Consider the following 15549-nt stretch of genomic DNA (forward strand, 5'->3'; position numbering starts at 1 on the left):
AATTTGTCACGCTCGACGCTCGAAGGTCACGTGCGAAATGTCTTTCGAGAACGCGACATTCGATATCTGTGTAGGGGCCGGTAGACAGACAGAGATAACGATTCGAAGTCGTGGAAATAAATTACGAATCGGGATCCTCGACCCGTGGTCGTATATCATGTTTGGAAAACGTAGATTCGCACACTTTTGTTGAATTTTATCCCTCTTTCTCCGTTATTCGGTTCGAATAAGAAAAGTTGGGTTAATCATAGAGGAGAGAGGAGGGAGTCTGTGGAATATACCAGAAAGAATGGGGAACATTTTTTTTCAGTTGTTTTCAACGGTGGATTGCGTGGGTCACAAAGGGATTGTATAAAAATTCTCTTTCAATTATTATTATCGCTTCAAGTGAATTTTTAACGTTTGTTTATTTTAATAGAAATTAATTCTCTTAATTGAATTTGAGGCAATTTTTTAATTGCTTTAATTCTTTTTCTTGTTTGTGTGTACGAAGAGTAGACGGAGTTGTTTAAAAAAAACACTGGAACAGAGAATATAACTCGGTTAGTTAATTCAGAGTAGATTCTTGATTTTCTTTTATTTTAAAAAATACCGTAGTTGGAAAAAAAGAAGCAGAGATTCTCATGGAATAAAATTGAAATTTCTTTAGAGATAGTTTTCTCGAAGATTCTTTTTTTTTTTTCACCCATCTCTCTTTTCCATTTTTCTACCCATTGTTCGATTATTCAGGTATAAAATTAATTCGATAAAGCTTCGATGAAATCCTTAATAAATGGCCAACATTTTACTTGTTCAAAGCTTTATTCCATCCCGACGATTCGCTTTGATATCGATTAAAAAAGGTGAATTAATACTTATACTTTCTTTATCTATAGATAAAAAGCGAACCATTACTCCTTTTCGATTATCTTTTGCCGCGAGGAGAAGAGCAGGATAGGAGATCCGCAATCGAAAAGAAAAAGAAAATATAGGCAAACATTCGATATTACGCACGATAGATCGGTTTTTCATTTTCCATATGTTTATCGATTATCGAAAATTATTCGCACACTTGCTTTCCAATTTCGATCTCGATCTGTATAAATCCATTCTCTTTATTGTCATCTCAAAAATCATAAAATATTACTTTCTTCGAGATACGTTTCCTAGAATTTTTCGTATTTCCTTTTTCCCGAAATATAGTCTCGTGGAATATTTACTTTTTCAAAAAAAAAAAAAGGAAGAAATTCCTTTCTTCGAATATGGCAACTCAATGCTTCCAATATCGATTCGTTAATATTTCGAAGAGGAGAGCAAAGAAACAGCGAATTCGACCAATTATTATTACATCATTCTCGATATTCGAAATTGCTCCTTTAGAGATATGAAAATTTGGCCTGGAAGACTTACGAATTCTAACCAGTGCAGAAGCGAGATTATCAGCCGGAATTGTGGAATCCCATACCGCACCTCGATTATCTCCCTATTTCCAACTTGCCCCATAAATTAAGACAAATATATATATATATATATATACACGACGACTGCACACGTACACACTTTTACTTACTTACCCGAACATTGTTGATTAAAAGCAAGAATTGCATCGACGATCGATGTAATAATAATTTCCCTATAAATTGGGGACAAGTGTACAAGTGGTGCCGCGTAGCGGTAAACGATCGTATTTGCTTTTCATCGCATCAATTATTCGCGCCAATTAGAAACGAACGCGAGTGGAAAAATTTGTTTTGAGAATAAACGTTAAGGATCAACGGTGACATTGACGTAGCAAATTGACGGGCAAATATACAACACTCGTGGTTAATCGTATCGTTTCCTTCGCCAATTATGGGACAATAGCGAGCGAACAATTTCAAGAAGCAGGCGTAACGATGATATCGAAAAAAAAAAAAGAAAAACTCTCTGAAACGCTGTATCCCTGCATCGCGGCGGGCGAGAGAGAAATTGAACGGTAATTATATTATCGAAATGCAAATTGTGCATCCGGTTCCGTGAAATATCGGGGCGATATTTACGCGTTAGCATAATTTATCGTAATGCATGCCCTCCCTTTCCTTCGCGTCCCCCTAATTACATTATCGAAATCGAAGGGGACACGTGCGACGAAGGATTAACTCGGAGAATGATACGGAGTCGATAAATTTAATCCAATATATCGTGTTACCCTCGAGCAACGATAACATTCGAATAATTAATAAATAATAAATAATAATTGAAAAATAATAAAATTAATATTTTGTAAAGGCTGGTTGATGATGACGTTGCGACGATCAACGTTGTTACGTGATGCAGAGAGGCAGCCGGTAAAAGGGCTGAAAATATTATGAGATCGAGTCGCAGGAGATAACGCCATATGATGTTATCTTCCCGTGATTAAGACGGCTCTTAGAAAGTTTCCGCCACACCTTGGAGGTAGTTAAAATATTATCCGAATCTGGGCGAGTGGGTGGGGATGCATTGTTGCCGTTATCCGTTGAACAAACTTCATTCGAGATCAACTCTCGAATATCCGGCGATGATCCAAATCAAACTCCGCTTTTCCGTACAAATTTAAACGATCCTTTGGGGACACGGTGCATCTTCGATATCGATTTTTCTTTTTTTTTTACTACGATCGATCGATCGTCGTAATCATTTTTGCAAAAATAATAATTTTTTTTTTTTTTAAGAGGAAAACGGTTTTCCCATAAAACTTGCATATTTTTCGAAAGTTTCAAATACGCTCTCTCTTTCTCTCAGGAGATGAACTCTTGGAATATTGTATCTCCCTCCCTTCCAAACCTTTCCATTATCAAACTTTCCATTACGAGCTTTTAAGGGGGATTATTAAAAATGACTAAAGCCGACGAAACTTTTAGTACAATCTCTGGAAAAATGCCTTGGAAGAAAGACACTCTCTCTTTCTCTCTCGAGTCGTGTTCTCGATCGCAGAAGCGAACACGGAAACGCTAAAAAAATAAAGAGATGATAACAAACGTTCGATTATATCTCCCCATTTTTTTCTCTTTTCTAAGACTCTTGCTAAGATAGTTCGTTGTACATCGTCCCCTTCGATTCATTTATTTTTTGTTCTGAGACGAGATTTCAAGAGAGAGAGAAAGAGAGAGAGAGGAGAGAGAAAAGAGGGTTGAAAAAAAATTGTCTCCCCGTACTGCTGAAGCCTGCGGTAATTAAAACGCTTAATTGGAAAAAAATCACGACTATGCTTGTGTTAATAAGGTTTTACAACAAGTTATGCTTGGCAGCCAAGGTGCACGTAAACGAGAACTTGCATTGCCGCGTGAATTTTTATTAATTAAAACGAGAAAGCGTTAATACGAGGTTTTAAAATCGTGGAAATGAAAACGCGAACTCCTGTTTTTCTTTTTCAATAATTTTTATAGCCATAGTCAAAGTTTATCCAGATTATTTTTCTCCAGTCAAGGAGATGGGGGAAGAAAGAAAGGAACGAAGAGAAACGCAAATAAGGAGTGATCAAGGGTAACGGATTACTTTTCAAAGAAGCGGAATGAAAAACTTTCGATTCGTTTCGAGAAAAAAGTAAGAAACGTAAAAAAGAAAGATGCCCGAGCATCTTTTCTCTGCCTTCCTTTCTCAGTTTCCTCCGTTAATTTTCCGCCCCATTACCTTTCCATTCTGTAACTCGAGCCGGTGGTGTATTTCGATGGAAAATCGAGGGACCGGGACCAGGAGGCCACTTCGTTACTTTCTGCAATCGAAACGCGTGAATCTATCGACGTGTGCCGCTCGATACCAGCTGCGCGTAATCGCATTTCGAAAATGAATTTCATCTGGCCAGGAACAAATACCGAAAATTCTTTTCTTTTTTTTCTTTTCTTTTCCAGAGAAAACAGAGAAAACGCCACGACTCGTTTTTTAAATAAACGAATTACGAGTTTCGAAAATAACGGTAATGGCGCAACGCGTAGAGAGAAAGAGATCAAGTAAATTCGAATTTCGATTCGCAAAAAAATTTCAACAAGTTTTTCGCGTCACTATTATATAATAATTCATCAACGGGATAAAAATTCAATCCCACGTTTCACCGAGTGATATAATATTTTTTAGATAAATATTATTTTAGACGGAGGGATTCGGAAAGAGGGGGAGAGGGGGGAGAGATAAAAAAAAGAGAGAAGGGACAAGTCATAAGCAAACGTACAAATAAATATTGGACGAACGAATATTTGATTTGTAATTTCAACATCCTGTTGATTTGAAATTTATGAAATCGAAGTAAACAATCGGATCAGCCGTCCTCCGCGAACAAAAACGATTTTATTATTCGCGTATTTTGTATTCGTTACTACGTTTCCACGTCTATTAAAATGATTGGTCTTTTTAAAAAAAATAAATAAATAAATAAATAAAAAAAAATATGAAACGCATAATTGGAAGCGATGCGATCAGAAGCGATCGCGCATCTTTGTTTGCTCTCATCTTCTCGGGCAAAAAAGAAAAAAAGAAATATCCATCTTGCAAAATAAACAACGGGTGAAGGGAGGTAAATCTAATTTCGGAGGTTGAAGTTTAAAACTCATTCGGAGGCTCGTTTATTTATTCATCCCTACCACCCGGGCCATCGCATTCGTTCACACAATTTTATTGTTTTCTGCGCCAACATCCATCCTTCATCGTCCATAATTTGTAACTCGTTGAAGAAATATTCTCGAGTTTCCACTCTCTCTCTCTCTCTTTCTCTTTCTCTACTTCTCTTTCCTCTTCTACTCTCTCCCTCTCTCTTTCTCTTTCTCTACTTCTCTTTCCTCTTCTACTCTGAACGTGTATTCGTGCGATATCAGGTTACATATAAGTACATTCGAGACGTTTCGAGAGCATAAACTCGCTCCTTGGACTGGGAATAAATGGGCTTCGAGAAAAGTGGAAAGGAAAATCCTTAAAAACGGATTTCACGGCTGTTCCATTAGATTCTATCGGGACAGAAACAAAAGCTCGTCGTTTCGTTTTAAATTATACCCAATTATCGAAGCGGATGGCGATGAGCACGATTTACGGCGAAGGAACGAAATATCCCTCAACGAAGTATATACGTTCACAACGTATAGACGAGATGTTAGAACGAGAATCGGTATTATTTTTACCTTTCGATGAACGATATATCTCGGACGAGATACGTGATTCACGGTGACGCGCGCAATAATATTAACGCGGGATATTTCGTCCGTAGCGTCGTGTACGAAATATTTCGTCCGTGGTGATATATAAACAATATTTTATACCGCGGAATATTTCGTGTGTGGTGATATATAAACAATATGCGGAATATTTCGTTGCATTATACGGCGGAATATCTCATCCGTTACTAGCAATGTCGCATCGAGAAATATTTCGTTCGTGGCGCTGTACGTGGAATATTTCGCCCGTGGTGTATATACAAACAATATTGTACTGTAGAACATTTCGTGTCATTACTAGCAATATTGTATCGCGAAATATTTGTAACGTCATATATGTGAAATATTTCGTCCGTTGTGTTACTAGCAATATCGTATCGCGAAGTATTTCGTTCGTGGTAATATACAAACAATGTTACGGAATATTTCGTAACGTTACTAGACAATATTGTATCGCAAAATATTTCATTCATCATATACGAAATATTTCGTGTTGTAACGATACACAAACAATATCGTGCTGCAGAATATTTCGTCACATTGCTAGGAATATTGTATCGCAAAATATAGAAACAATATCGTACTGCAGAATATTTCGTGGCATTATTAGATATTGGATCGAGAAATATTTCATGTATGTACAAACAATTGTCGCGGAATTTTTCGTGAATGGCGTCACACAGGCAACGTTGCATCGTGGAATATTTGTCCGTGGCATATCATATACGCGAAATATCTCATCGCGGAAATAATATCACGGCGCGAAATATCTCGCCCGTGGCTTCGAACAAAGTTGAAGAACGCAACATCTCTTCCAGACTGTGCACACTAAAACATTCAGACTTTTTCATACCTCATTTTCGACGTATTTTAAAACTATCCCGACACGCTTCGTTTAGATTTGAAAAAGTATCGAAACTTAAATATACGCGATATATTTTTTTCATCGAGCAGCCTCAATTTCGGTTCGTTCGTGCGCGCGCGCGCACACACATCGATCTATGGATATATTTTCGAAGGGAAATTACTTTCTTCGCTCTTGCAGTTTTTTCACCGTGAAACGATTTTCTTTCGAATCGAAGAAAAAATTGCTCTCGAGTGCCGGTTTTAATAACGAAGCCACCGGAATAATTCCTCTGTCTCCTCCCTACTCCTCCCCCTCCCCCTCAGTACTTGACCGAGAATACAACTACGTATTACGACTCGTAAACTCGATATTCTTCTCTTTGTGATAAAAATAAATATTCCTTTATTGCTCCCCTTTCCCTGAAACGGCGGGATTCGCCGTTTAGAAAAAAAAAAAAAAAAAAAAAAAGAACCGAGAATCCCGAACGCGGCGTAAACGGGCAACCGATCGAATCGAAGAAAATAGGTTATCCATTTCTGTATGCTCCGTATCTATCAAATTTTATCCCCGACCAAATAGAAATTCCGATTCGAGAAATCTCGGGGAGGCGTCCGAATTAATCCTAGCGAGCTAAGTTTTTATTACAACGCTGTTCCTTTTTCCTTCGAATTACGTGGAAGACCATCACCAAGGCGGGAGGGAGGGCGCGGCCACCCGAATTCGAGATCGGTACAATTCTTCGTTCCTCCGTACTTACTTAATACACGATGTATTCAAGGGTGGAAAAAATCCGTTCACGTGAACGGAAAGGGAATAAGAAAGAGAAAGAAAAGGGGGAAAAAATCACTGGATTTCAAATGTTCCTTTCTTCGTGTAAAAGTATCTCTCACCTTTTATTGCGTTTAAGGGAGAAATTGTGATTCTGAAAAGAGACAAACACCGAAGATGTCCTCTCAAGACGTGGAGAGATAGAATCAAAGGTGGTGGATCAAAGGAAATGCACGAAACGCACTTGTATCCAATGCGCTTTGTAAAAATATCCTCGTGGAAAAATCAAATTCTTATTTATTTTCAATTTTTTTAATACAACACGGGATGAGGTGCTGGAATTTATCTTTGTTTTTCCCAAATTGTCAAAGGTGTACTTTCGTGCTATAATTATTTTCGCTGACGATTGTAATTAATATGTCAGAGTGGTTATTATTATTCACGAAAGATACAGGCAGTGAGGAATAGGAAATGAAAAAGAGTAGTACGTAGAGCAGTAAAAAAAAAAAGAAGAAAAGGAAAAAAAATTGATTCTTCTTAAAGAAGAAAGACCAATGACGGGGTTAGTTGGCGTATAAACCCCTGAGAGATACCGAGTTCGCCGTTCAACATTTTCGACCGATGATGGTCGCCTCGACAAAATTGCGATGCACGCAATTTTCACGAGGATTGATAAATTTATGTAGCTCACGGTGTTGCTCGCTGTGAAAAACCAACGTGATCGATATTCCAATTTTGCGACGTGATCGATCTGACTTGAGACCGAAATAGAAATCTTTTATCGGATAAACGTCAACATTCCGTGCAATAACTAAATACTCGGGGGTATTCGTGAATTCGACGAAATTGATATACTATATATATATATATATATATTATATCATCGAGTTTTAAAAGGGTAAAATATTTAATAAAAGAATCATCGTGTCGCTTATTTTTTCGCTATTAAGCCCCTCTTTTGAAGAAAAATATAGACTTAATCAGATCTTCGTAGATGATTTAAGATAAAAGACGGCGAAATAAAAATCTTCTGGTGGTTAAAACTGAAAAAAAGTGTTTGTGCAATGAAAAATTCCAATAGGAACCGATATTCTCCTCCCTTATTATTAAAATCCAAAGTCGTGTCTTTTCAGCCCTTAAGCGAAACACTATCCATCACGAAACGTTTTATCGACATATTTGAAATTCCATTATTATACGTGTAAACGAGAATTACTCCCATCCATCGGATTGGAAATGGAAAGCATTGGGGGAGAGTGTCCTCCAACGCGACAAGTTCGCGTGTATGACTTCCTGCGCCCCGCGCAGAAGCGTGCACGAATAAAGATAAGCGATCTCTCGAGCTGAAAAATTATTTCCAACGCGCGTTCATGTGTTTTTCCGCCATTGAGACGCAGCAGCAGTAGTAGTCCTCCCCTCTGTTCATTTCTATTCTTCCTCCAACATCCTCCCTAAATCGATGCGCCTTTTTATCACCCCTTCTGAAGATTCTGAAGCAGAGCCTGTTTCAGAGAGTGTTTCTCTGAGAGAATTTTTTTTTTTTTTTTCGTTGATAATAAACGGGATAAAAAAGATTTACGAGGGAAACGATTTTTTTTTTTTTCGATATGAGATCGTTTTGGGAAAGAATTGGGAGTTATATATGGTACGTTATAGAAGAATATTTAATATGGATAACGCGTTGCGGGTTCTTGCTTTTCGTTATCTCGATGGAATTATCTCGAAAGGATCGTGAAACGTTTTTCCAAGGTGCTACTGTTTATTTCAACGATATCTTCTAACCTTTAGGAATATTTTTTGAGAGCAACGTGAAGATCGAAAAGAAAAGGAAGAGAGAGAGAAACAGATGCGAAGTTGCGCTTCGATAATACAATATAATGGCGCGCAATTCAAAAAGACTGCGGTTCATATTTCATAGTGGAAGAGGAACGAGACGCGAGAAAGGATTTGGTGCACGAAACATTTGGGAAATTATTATCGGGAATACGGAATTATTGCGAAATTATTCTTTATCGCCAACAATTAACCAATTTTCCCTATAATATCTGTTCCTCGTTTTCCCCAATGGCGACGATTTCAACAACAAATTTCGTATCGTAATAATAATAATAATAATAATTATCTCTCTCGTAATTCAAAAGTTACGCGTATTCATAACACGTCTCATGATCTTTTAACGTTGCTCCTCCCTTTAATTGCCACTTAATAATCGCGATGAATTATGGCGATTGATTAAATTTGCATTTTTTTTTTTTTGTATAAGAAAAAGAAAAAAACGGTTTGATCGATATATATAACGCGTCGACAGAAACCTATCGTGTGTGTGTGTGTGTGTGTGTGTGTGATCAAATATGACGGCGCAGTATGCTTATTCACATCGATAGGCGTGTTATTTCCGAAACTCGTATATGCGGGGTTGGTTCGCAAATTTCCGGCAGCCGATATTTCAGTCGGATAAATGGACGCATTTCGTTGCCGCGTACTAATTTTAGAAGCGAAATCGATCTTTTCGTCGATCGATCATCCGCTGGAACTACGAAAAAAAAAGAAAAAAAAAAAAAAAACGAAAACGAAGAAAACGTATTTGCGAGTTTTTTTTTTTTTTTTTTTTTAATGCAAATATATACATTCGAGAGATAATTTTCAGAAGCAAACAACAAGCGATAAGAGATAATAATTTCCATAATAATTTCCATTCTTAGCGTCTGTTTCTCTCTCAGCGAAAAATAATTTAATTAACGATGAGAGGTAACGTCGAAGCCGATGGGGAGCAATATCAATTCCTCCGAGAAGAATAATTCGAAGAATTCGATTGCGTTCGATAATAATTTTATCGATGAAAGTTTGACCTTCTCTGTCCCCAGAGATGAAGAAAATCGACTCGAAAATTATTTTCAAAGAGAACCAGAATCTTCTCGGGGATATTTCGAGAACGACTATGGTAACATTTCGATGATAAAATATACGATGTATTTCTCCTCGATACTCTCCCCGACTCTTTGAAATGATAAATAATTTTCGAGAGAAACTTTTAGAAATTTTTCGATGCACGCATAATGATAAAAAAAAATATTAGAAAAATACCCTGATGAATAGTGATATTAATAATAAAAATATAAGTACGCTTGTAAGATAATCGTGTGCAAATCAAAAATGTCACGATCGTTACAAAATAAAATAAAAAAAAAAAAACAATGTGCATAATATCCCTCCAGAGATTGAAAGAAAGAAAGAAAAAAAAAAAGGGAAGAAAGAAAGAAGCAAGCCAATTAGCATCGTAAACACGTTTGTCACGGTCTCACCAAGTACCAAGCGAGAAGAATACATTTCGCATTCGAGGCACGCACGCGATCGAGTTTTTTTACGATCCCAGTCGTCAGCCATCTCTCCGCCAATGAAATTCCCTTTTATACTTTGGACACTTTTGAATTCCTCGAGGTGATTACGCGAGGAGAACGAGAAGACAATGGCAACCGTCGTCCCTTCGAAGGATAATTTTATTTCACACGAATCTTTGCAAGTGGAATACTTTCTTGCTCGAATAATAACGGAAATTCATAAATTCTCCTCTGGACAGATTCCATTCCATTTTCCTCGTAAAAGAAAAAGAGAGAAAGGGAAAATAATAATTCATAAAGAAATTACAAGAGAATAACTCGGACGATCGATTTTCGATTATCAAGATTAAAAAAGAAGTACGCATAAATTGTGTAAGCTCGATCTAATTCTTCGTTTCAAGTATTAAAGAATAAATTTAATTCGGGTTAAAAACGGGAATTCGTAGAAAAATCAAGAGGTACAATTGGAGAGGCAAGGAGATTTCGTCTCGCCTCCCTTCTCCCTCCCAATTTCGCATATTACCCTCTCCCAACCTCTCCACATCTTTTTGTCCCTCCACAAAGCCTAATCTTCGCGTGTGTTATCGATCTTCGTGCACACTCGCCCACACACCATGGTCTAGAAGTCTCGACAATTTTCTCGACGAGATCCTACAAGTGAATTCGAGGTTTTCCATGGTTCGAATCTTGGATCAAGACCGGTTCCGTTTCCGTGCCCCATTCTCGTAACATCCCGACCCAACCCGATTGAATTTGCGATCGGTGGTAACATTTCTGTATCGAAAACTAATTCCAATTCCTATCTGATTAACCGTTTCTTTCGTAGAATTAATTAGGAATAATCTGATTTGTTATTGGATGCAAAAAGTGCCTCGTTAAGAATCGTCAGTTTCTGTATTTAAAAAAAAAAAATAGAAGAGAATGTAGAATCCGATTAAATATTTTATTCATTATTTAAAAACAGTGTAATTTGCAATCTTTAATCGCGCGCGGATCTGTAATTTGGAGGATTTTGTAAACATGGAATAGATGTTAATTATATGTCCAAATTGAAATTTCGAATGTACAGTTTCGAGTGATCATTCGATCATTTGCAACGATAATAATTTTATTCGTAGAAAGCGATCGAGAGTGATTATTGATATCCGTAAAGCGAAATTAATTCCGAACGGGTGTTTTTAAAACTTTTTTATCTCATATTTTACGAATGATCCCTAGATAAAATTAATAACGAAGCGAAAAATTTTCTGCTTGGAGAGCCAACGGAGACACGGATCGTATTTTCCATGAATTATTTTTCGTATAAAATTCGCAGCTTTATAAAAACTTTTTTTAAACAAGCCGCGTCTCGTGTATTATACGTCGGCTCGATCTCGAATGAAATGTTATTGGTACGGTTATTAAACTCGAGACAGTTTTGCCGGTCAAACTGCAAACTCGGTTTTTAATTCGCGAAAAAATCACCAGGCGGCGAACTGCGAGCTAACTAATAACGAGGACTCGAAACTGAATCGTTGTTGCTTCTAACCTCTAACGACTGATCTCGTTAACGAATCGAGCATAAGTTATTATGAATAAACAGAAGCGAGGTAGTAAATTTCCATCGAGGCGTGGATATAATATTCGTATTGAAACCGCGCATTTATAAATCCTCTTCTTTTATTTGCAAATATTAATCAACGAGTAAAGCATTCGGCTCTTGCCATGGAAACGTTATATTATCTGATATTCGTGCGACAATATCGGTTCAAAGAGTGGAAGAACGAAAGAGAGAGAGAGAGAGAGAGAGAGAGAGAGAGAAGAGACTGACTACCCATCATCGGTATGCTACAAAATCATTTGCCCATTTCAACCTGCTGAACTGATAAATAATCGCTTAACGCGCCTATCATCCTTTCACACGAGGATTATCTTTCAAATTATTCGCATAGTTAATCGATCCATACGCGTCTCTGCCTTTCTTTTTCCAAAGTACATTAATTTTTAACCGCGATACAATTTCAACAGAGGGATGAAATGTGTTAATCCTGTTGAGAAAAAAAGAGGTAAAAGAGAAAATATGATCTGTGGATAGAAGCAAGTGGTTCTCAATTTCTAAATAGTGATATCGTTTCTAGAGATTATTTTTTAGGAGAAAGTGATAACTGCTTCAAGGATTAATTATTCCCAATCTATAAATCATGATATATTTTTATGGTGTTTACGTTTCGAAAGTTAGAAACTTAGTTCACACGTTCTCAATCTCGATGATACGTTTTTAGATGATACTCTCTCGAGAAAGACGTTTCGAGAATAGACTTTTTTGTGAGTGAAAGTTACTCTCTTAGTGAAAAATATCGAAGAAGCAATTCTCAATGTACGTATCCAACAATCGTTCCAGTTGCAACACGATACTTTTTTTAATTTTTCTTATCTTCAAGGATCAATGGGATCGTTTTGAAGAAATTGCGGAAGAAAATATCGCGAAACTTTGGTTAAGTGAAAATATATAATGAAAGAGAAGGAACTTACGCAAGCAAGGTGACGTTCGGTTGTATATATATTTCCAAGTGTCCATGCATTATCGGTATATCGATTTTAAGCATGGCGAACGGCTTCGATAAAAATATCGGGAATTCAGGCTGAAGCAAGGGACTGGAAAAACCGAAAATAGGCGGCGATGGTCGTAACGACGTTGCTGCAGCGACATCCGTTCACGATCTAGGCTCACACCCTCAGACAGAAGATGCTTTAAAAGCCTGTGCACACATTGCCCTCTGTTAGAATCGAGGCGAAAGCGTTTTGCCTTCGAGACGACCGAAATAGCGCTAATCGTTATTGCGCCTACCCGTTACAAATTCTGAACACTGAAATAGAGAGAACAACGGCGCCTCTCGTCCATCTTTTTTTTTTTTTTTCCTCGTAAATTCATCGAACGTTCGATCACGACATTTTCCAAACACGACTACATTAAATTTCTCTTTCGGACTAAACATATATTATCGCGAAACGAAAATTTTACAACGAAAGTTTTATTTAGATTAGGAAGAAACAGGATTTCGTGTAACGTAAATTTACGTTCCTAAGTTTCACGCATGATAATTAGCGTGCGTATTTCACGAACGAATTTATGGGAACAAGTTCACAACCGAGCCAAGTTCAAAAGAGCCACACAGGAATAACTGGCTCGTTTTCGTTTTCATTCAGGCTGATAATTGTCATAAACTTTTAATTAGGAAATCTGTTGAATAATCCGAGTTTTGCCGATCCCGAGACTCGTTTAAAGCTCGGAATAATGCACGGGGATAATAATGGATTATTTCTAAATTTCGACATTTTAATTAATTCTACATCTTTTGAAATTATCTTATCAGTCGATTTACACGATTAAGTATTAATTAAAGTAAATAAATATTATATGAAAAAATAAGAAGAAGAGATTGAAATTTGTATCGAAAGAGTGCAGAGTCATACTATGAAATATTCGATCGAGTTGCTTTGATTTTGACGCAATTCCCAAATGCAAGACACATATCGACATTTCGTAACTATGCATGCATAATATGTATTCCGTGCCGTGAATATGTAGCTTTATCTATCCGCATGGTTTCGGTCAATGGTTGACATTGGTCGATAGACTAATATCCAACTATATGACTAGTCGAATTCTAATTTTGCATACTCGCCTCAATCTAAACTAATCTCTATCCAAATTCTAATTCTCCATTCAGCTAAAAAGTTTTCATATACCAACATACGACAAAAGATTTATAATCGATTTAACTATGCTCCAACGATTTAATAACAAAACAGATGTAGATCTACTAACTTTTCATCATATTTAACTGCTCTTGATCATTAATGATTTAACTATTACTAATAAAATAAACGTAGATCGTGCGATGTATTAATCAAATTCATATATTAATAAATTCTTCAATAATTTAACAATAAAATAAACATGGATTTAAATCTATTAATTCTAACTTTCGCAGGTCAATTGTAAAAAATATCCATATGCTATATAAATTATAGTCAGCCATATTTAACTGTTCCTTCCAACGATTTAACACAAAATAAATCAGACGTGTTACCTTATATACCAATCAAATTCAGCTAGAAAGAAATTTCCATCGTCCACCAATAAACCATTTATATTTATATTTCCAATAATTTAACAACAAAATAGACAAGTGAGATTTAAAGGAAGGCGTAGATAGGAGAGATTTAGGCGCGAAACCGTACCGTTTCTCGCAAACGCGGCGTAGTTGCGGCGATGCAAGACGATGCATGCCACGATGAAATTCCGCGTAGGCTGGTTGATTGCATCTACCCGTTGCATCTGGCGTTGCATCTACACCCACCAGTCCATTTACACACGTTCACACTTACAATGGCCCGATTATACAGCATGTTACTTGCCGCCACGGATTAATGCACCAAGCATTCGATGCACCCTGCTGTGCATCCACCCGTACACCCACGTAAGACTACGCCACGCACGAAGCGCCCCTGTCAGTTTAACATCAACAACACACCGACGGCTAATTAATTCGACGATACCGAAAACCGTCCTCCGCTATTATCACTCCCGTCTCTTCATCCACAATAATACGCAAACCATCACGGATCCTGAACCCGTCCAATGCCTGTTCAAATCGAAACGGAATATTCATTTCACGCATATACCGTTTCCTACTGATCTGTTATGATCCCCGGAGTTTCGAAAAATCTATCCAAATATACAAGATACACCGTTCTGTATGGTATATCGGTGGGAATTCTCTCGAAGGTATCCAAACAAAAGAGAATAAGTTGGCAAGCGTGCAAAAAAGAATATCGGTTGAGGCTTATTCGTTAGATCGCTTGATTGTTGTCTAGGACGAGAGATGGCGGGATGAGCGGTAGTGAGACGAGTTCGTTTAATGGTGGCGTGGAGAAAAATTTCGCGATTCCTTGATAAATTGGATTTCGTATAGATGGAGTTTATTTAAAATATAAAAGTTTCGTTGCTTCGGGACAAATCGAATCTCGCGTTAATCTAATAAGTATGATATAATCGCGAGAGTTCACGAAAAAGGAAAAAAATATATTTGGTTTTTTCGAGCATCGAAAACTTTTCCTCCTCCTCCTCCTCCCCCTCCAAAGAAAACCCGTTTATCTACGACGTACGCGCACACAGCTCTCTCTCAGCTCTCGACCCAATTTACGATTTCCCCGTGTAAATATGTTAGTTCGTATTAAAACTCGAAAACTGTTTAATACGCTTTTAATCCAACTTACACACGGACGTGGTTTAAATGGTGAATCTCCAGCCCCCGTGACACGGAGTGAATTTGTTACCTTTAGAAGAGGAGGAACTAGGGCCAACGAAATTTCCACGCCGCACGAGTAACACTTAAACGTCGTTATTTCTCGCTTCTTCCTCTCTTTTTACTTTTCCAAATGAACGTTTCAAAAGGCGAAGGATACGATTTCT

General features: G+C 37.3%; 2 protein-coding genes across 6 annotated transcripts in view; one reads left to right on the forward strand and one right to left on the reverse strand.

The window, feature by feature from the left end:
* The window catches only part of LOC108000270 (uncharacterized), a 77292-nt gene extending 62121 nt beyond the window's left edge, over positions 1–15171 (reverse strand). For 3 of the 4 annotated variants that reach the window (XM_062085904.1, XM_062085901.1, XM_062085900.1), the window contains exon 1: positions 12603–15171. In XM_062085904.1, the coding sequence (XP_061941888.1) occupies positions 12603–12676 (74 nt within the window). In that variant the 5' untranslated portion in view covers positions 12677–15171. The remainder of the gene's footprint in view (positions 1–12602) is intronic. The other variant, XM_062085905.1, reaches the window with a different exon arrangement.
* The window catches only part of LOC108001046 (dopamine receptor 1), a 40003-nt gene that overhangs the window by 12547 nt on the left and 11907 nt on the right, over positions 1–15549 (forward strand). The gene's annotated exons all lie outside the window — the stretch shown is intronic.

This window comes from Apis cerana, linkage group LG15, assembly GCF_029169275.1.
Source record: "Apis cerana isolate GH-2021 linkage group LG15, AcerK_1.0, whole genome shotgun sequence".
Taxonomy (NCBI): Eukaryota; Metazoa; Arthropoda; class Insecta; order Hymenoptera; family Apidae; genus Apis; species Apis cerana.